Source organism: Acyrthosiphon pisum, chromosome A1 (genome assembly GCF_005508785.2).
Source record: "Acyrthosiphon pisum isolate AL4f chromosome A1, pea_aphid_22Mar2018_4r6ur, whole genome shotgun sequence".
Classification (NCBI taxonomy): domain Eukaryota; kingdom Metazoa; phylum Arthropoda; class Insecta; order Hemiptera; family Aphididae; genus Acyrthosiphon; species Acyrthosiphon pisum.
In genome coordinates this window covers 95,900,791-95,905,847 of record NC_042494.1, presented here as the reverse complement: position 1 = coordinate 95,905,847, position 5,057 = coordinate 95,900,791, and the positions used below count along the sequence as shown (strand labels likewise).

Below are 5,057 nucleotides of genomic sequence, written 5' to 3'. Positions count from 1 at the left end.
ATTTTTTTAAGCTTATTCAATTAGAATAGTATGGTATTATAAAAGGCTTCGGCTTCCCCAAATCTCAAAATTATCGCCTATTGTACCCCAACCAAACATAATATTTTTTAAGATATTTTTCAATGTTATCCAAATATAATTTTTTTCGACAATTGTATGTACATTTAAGTTAAAAAATACACAAATATGCAAATTCAAACTTTGTATTCAATTTCGCCATTTCATAAGTCAAATTTATAACTTACAAGCAGTCCTGAACCCTATAAACAATATATTTATTAGGAGGGAAAATGTCAATGGGGAGGTGGGGTTTAAACACCCAAAACCCCCCCTGGCTATGCCACTGTATACAATTATAAATTATTATTATTTATTATATATTGAGTAAATTAAGTTACCTCCAGATGGGACTTTAAAACTACCGCTTATCAAACAGTCTTTAAGTTCACAGCCAGCACTTATTACAGCATCATGACATACTATACAATTTTGAAGTACACATCTGAAATTTCCAACATTTTTCAAAATTTAAATTTTTATAATATCAATGTATATTTTTTTTCTTAAGAGAATGTCATTGCACCATTAGCTTTTTATTTCAGGCCCATGCGTAAAATAGCAAATTTTACGTTCACAATAATGATTATAATAATATAATCATAATAATTTCTTAAACTAGACTGAAATTACCTCTTATTAAATGTAAAGGTAAGATTATTATTTAGGGCATCTCATAGGCTTTTTATTATATTTTAATGTTATAGCAAGTTATGAGTATTTCAAGATGTACAAACAATTATAAAATACTCAAAATTGGTTAAAATTAAAATATAATAAAACATCTATGAAATGCCCTAGATAATAAACTTACCTTTAAATGTCATAAAAGGTATTTCACTTTCGTTTTAGTAATTATTATGGTTATTATCATTATTGTGAAATTTGCTATATTGCACATGGGTCAGAGAGAGAAAACAAATTAGTCATATTGTTTTACAATTGTATTGAGTTAAAATTATTATATAATGAATATTCTGTCTTGTTAAAGCCTGACTTGGGGGTTGTAATGGGCACGCCTATACGCACAGAATACTACAGTCCCGCGAAGACTTCATTATCTGCTTAGTAGCAGACTTAGCTTGCGTTTTATGAGATTAAGATGGAACAGTTTTGCAGATGATCGTTGGAAACAAAATAACAACAATCAAATTGTCAAGGAGTATAAGCTGACAAAACTAAAACAAAATTGGTTGGGTAACAATTAAATGAGACATAGTATACATGATATCAGAATATTACGAACATCCACTTATGGCAAAAATGTAATTTAAATAGGGACTATATTAATACAAAAGAAATGTAATTCAATTTGGAGTTCAAGAGAAAAATGTTTAATGTAATATGTATAATTTAAATAATTGCAAATTACTATTTTAGTATCTGCATAACATATCATAACATAGCATATCACGTTTAGCTCCGTTAGTTTAAACATTAGAGTGATTGACCTCATTATAAGATTTAGAGCATTATCTAGGTAATCTCAAGGGATTTTTATTATATTTTAATTTTGAAGCGAATATTTTGAAATTGTAAATTGTTTGAACATCATACAATTCTCATAACTCGCTTTAAAATGAAAATATAATAAAAATCCTATGAGATTGTCTAGATAATAATTTTATAAGATATCAATTCCTTTTAATTTTTAAACTAACAGAGCTAAATGCGGTCTGCTGAGCGTAAAAATTGTTAAGTGACACACTTGTAAGATGGAGACAACACAAGCGGGTACTACGTTCTCTAAATAAAAAGTAAAATCTCCAAAATTATTATATAATGAGTTCTCTGATACAATAACAATAAATAATATTATATATTTATTGTAAGAATGGATTACTAATCTATAAGACCCTGGTTATATCTTATTTTATATTATGTAAACATTGTACATAAAAACTACTAAACTATCTGCCACTGGAGATTTTTGGTCACAATCTGACATTGTTGAGAGGATAAATTACCTCTCTTCAATGGTAACACCATTCATTAAAATACAATCAGTTATTCTAGTTTTTGAATTAATTGTACATCTTGAACCAATAGTGCTACTTTTAATGGATGTTTTCTCCATTATCTTGGTATTAGGTCCAACAAAACAAGTCTCCTTGTCAAATTGATTTGATAAAATTTCAGCTTCTGGTGAAATTTTATCTTTTTCTTCCCCTAAATGCATGTTTAACTTGTGAATCTACAAACAAATGATTAATTATACAACATGTTAGTAAAATATTTTTGCTTATTACTTACAATTTTATTGACTCTACAATAATCATACAAAGTGTTTGCGCGTATTCCAATGTTTGAATCAATCACACAAGCATAACATTTAATCATCTCTTCAAAGTTAGTTGTATTACCAAAACAAGACATTGAACGAATTTTAGTTTCAATATCAGATTCTTTTGATAAGTTGAATATATCAGGTTTTTCATCTTCTTCATCTTCACACTTTTCATTTGGTTCAATGTTTTTACAATGTTTTGATAGTTGTTTTTTCACTACAAATGGAAGTAGCTCTCCTTTAAGGGTTGAAATATTACTAAAATAAATATTAAACAATAAAAATTAACAATTATATCTACATAGTAAGTGTAAAATAATTTAACTTACACATCTTTTACAAGATAGTTGACTAGCCAACGTTTCATAATATACATATGGGAATCTAATAATTTTGAGCAAAGTTTCAAATTTGAACACTTATTTAACAATGAACTACTGATTGGCATAGTTTCTTCATAATCTGAAGCTGAAGCCATTAATAATAGTCTAGATGTTTTTGAATCGTATCCAATAATATCTTTTTCTATAACATTTTATATTAGTTTGAAAATTAGATATACTGCATGAAAAATAATAAAAATACAGTAAATACTTAGCCTAATAGCATTATTTCTCCTTGTAATTGGTTTATTACATTTTTAACCATTTAATTTTTGAAAATCAAAGTTGTATTATTATTTTTAATATTTTTATTTCAATTGTTTTCTAAATGGTGTTTATTTTTTATTTTTTTATTTTTATATCCTGTATACAAAATTTCTTCCAGAAGGAGAGTTTCGATTTCAACATATAATACCTTATATCTTTTAGCAAATTGGATCAAGATGGTACTTTAGAGAGGTCATTTTTCGATTTTCTCAATAGTTATTTAATGCCACGGGAAAAACCACTGGAAAATTACGAAAAAACGCTAAAAGTGGGATTTTAATTTCTAACGCTTTGTTTATCACCATAGAAACGAATAAAAAATTATAATATTTTAAAATTAATTCAACTTACATGATATAATAAATAATAACAAAATATAAAATATCTAGACTGACAAACCGTCTCCGCTCAGAATCGTTTTTCTTATACAATGATATTATATCATTGAATTCAAGTCTAATACAACCATTATACAATGACCCACTTGTAATCTACTGTACAGCAGAGCGACATCCACTTACCCACCTTTTTTTATTATTAGTGTTTTATTTAACTTTGAAGTTATACTTGTGACAATGTAAATAAAAATGAAACAGAAATTTTATAAAGTATTTAAATATATTTAATCTTAAAAATTAATTAATTTAAGAAAAGTACAAAAAAAGTAAATTTTCAGAATTGAAAATTTTCAATCTTACATCTCTATAGTTACCTACTGTTTAAATATACTTATTGGAAATTGGAGTTTTACATATTTTTCAATTTTTATGTTGCACTGCGCTTCGCACATAATATGTCAATTTATATCTTTTGGGATAGTGACAATAGGTCTTATAATATTTTATATGTACCATGTAGGCATATAACAGGTACCTAATATATGTATATACCCATAGGCGTGCGCAGGGGGTATGCAGGGTAGCAGCTGCATACCCTGAAGCTCTTTGAGTGGCAAAAATTGTTTTTAGAAAAAAATTTTTGTGTGCAAGAAAAATAATTACTAATTATAGTGCAGCCCAGGAGTGTACATATTATTATGTTTAAACTCGAAACTATTTGTGTATTGTGTATATATTTTATCAGAATTTTACATTCTTAAAATAACTTTCAGGGGGTGCCTGTGGTAATCCAGTGCTTAATTTGGGGGGGGGAGGAAAAAGTACAAAATTGGGTAAACACTCTAAACAATGGGAAACTAAGGCGATTGGGGGGAGAATGTCCCTTTGCCCCCCCCTCCTCCTGGATCCGCCACTGCTTCTGCATACCCCGAACAAGAGGGCTGCGCACGCCTATGAATATACCTAATTAATATATTTTAATTTTTTTTTTCATTTACATACGCTGAGATACGCAATACTTATAGTACATATATCATTTTAAATTTAAATTTATAATACTGATAATAAAAAATTTAAATTTGATTTTAATTTTTACTTGAAAATTAAAAAAAGCTTAGGTATTTGTAAATCTGGTTTTTAAAAAACTTTTGATTGTAAAAACATTTATCTACGTCAAGTGGATATTATTTTATGATTTTTTAAAATATTAAAATATTTTAGAAGAAGACTCATTAATTAAAAATCAAAAATCAAATCATTATTATTAATCAAATTATTTCTAAAAACCAGATTTAGGTACAAATTGGCAATTTTATATTAGATATAAAATCTTTTTATATATTAAAAAAAAAATTGTATATTGACGGGAAAAAATTTTTTTAACTTTTCGCATTTGGTACAAAAATGATTTATTTTGATGAATTCGTTCTATTGTGAAAACATTAATATTATTAGTATTTATTATTGAAGAACGTTCGTGCGCTGGGCACGCCTGGGAGATCTCAACTATCTGTCGGACACCGACGATGCCAGACCAATGGACTACCAAATCGAAAAACGCGTAGTGCACCCGAATTATCAACCACCATCATTGTACAACGATATAGCGTTGTTCCGTTTGGACCAGGATGTCAAGTTTTCGGCGTACGTACGGCCCATTTGTCTTAACGCAGATCCAAAATTGCAGTCGAGTCCTTCGCAGACGGTGATAGCAACTGGTTGGGG

At 28.0% G+C, this 5,057-nt stretch overlaps 2 protein-coding genes across 3 annotated transcripts in view; one reads left to right on the top strand and one right to left on the bottom strand.

Annotated features, from left to right (window-relative positions):
• Positions 1–351: 351 nt before the first annotated feature.
• On the bottom strand, positions 352–2,886 carry LOC100160706 (translation initiation factor eIF-2B subunit gamma). The gene is made up of 4 exons (XM_016803804.1): positions 2,674–2,886; positions 2,311–2,602; positions 2,025–2,251; positions 352–502 (listed from the first exon to the last, which is right to left on the bottom strand). Exons 1-4 carry the CDS (start codon positions 2,820–2,822, stop codon positions 367–369), a joined length of 804 nt encoding a protein of 267 aa, XP_016659293.1. The 5' UTR covers positions 2,823–2,886; the 3' UTR covers positions 352–366.
• A 1,883-nt stretch (positions 2,887–4,769) lies between these two features.
• Positions 4,770–5,057, top strand: part of LOC100166697 (serine protease snake) — a 4,376-nt gene continuing 4,088 nt past the window's right edge. Inside the window, exon 1 of one of the 2 annotated variants that reach the window (XM_008184153.3) lies at positions 4,770–5,057. In XM_008184153.3, coding sequence (XP_008182375.2) covers positions 4,870–5,057 — 188 coding nt within the window. In that variant the 5' untranslated portion in view covers positions 4,770–4,869. The other variant, XM_029487832.1, reaches the window with a different exon arrangement.

Coding starts and splice junctions, on each gene's coding strand:
- LOC100160706 (XM_016803804.1), bottom strand. CDS start 2,822: ATGGCTTCAGCTTCAGATTATGAAGAAACTATGCCAATCAGTAGTTCA. Junction 2,603..2,673: donor AACTATCTTGTAAAAGATGT/GTAAGTTAAATT, acceptor TATTTATTTTAG/TAATATTTCAACCCTTAAAG. Junction 2,252..2,310: donor ATTGTAGAGTCAATAAAATT/GTAAGTAATAAG, acceptor ATTTGTTTGTAG/ATTCACAAGTTAAACATGCA.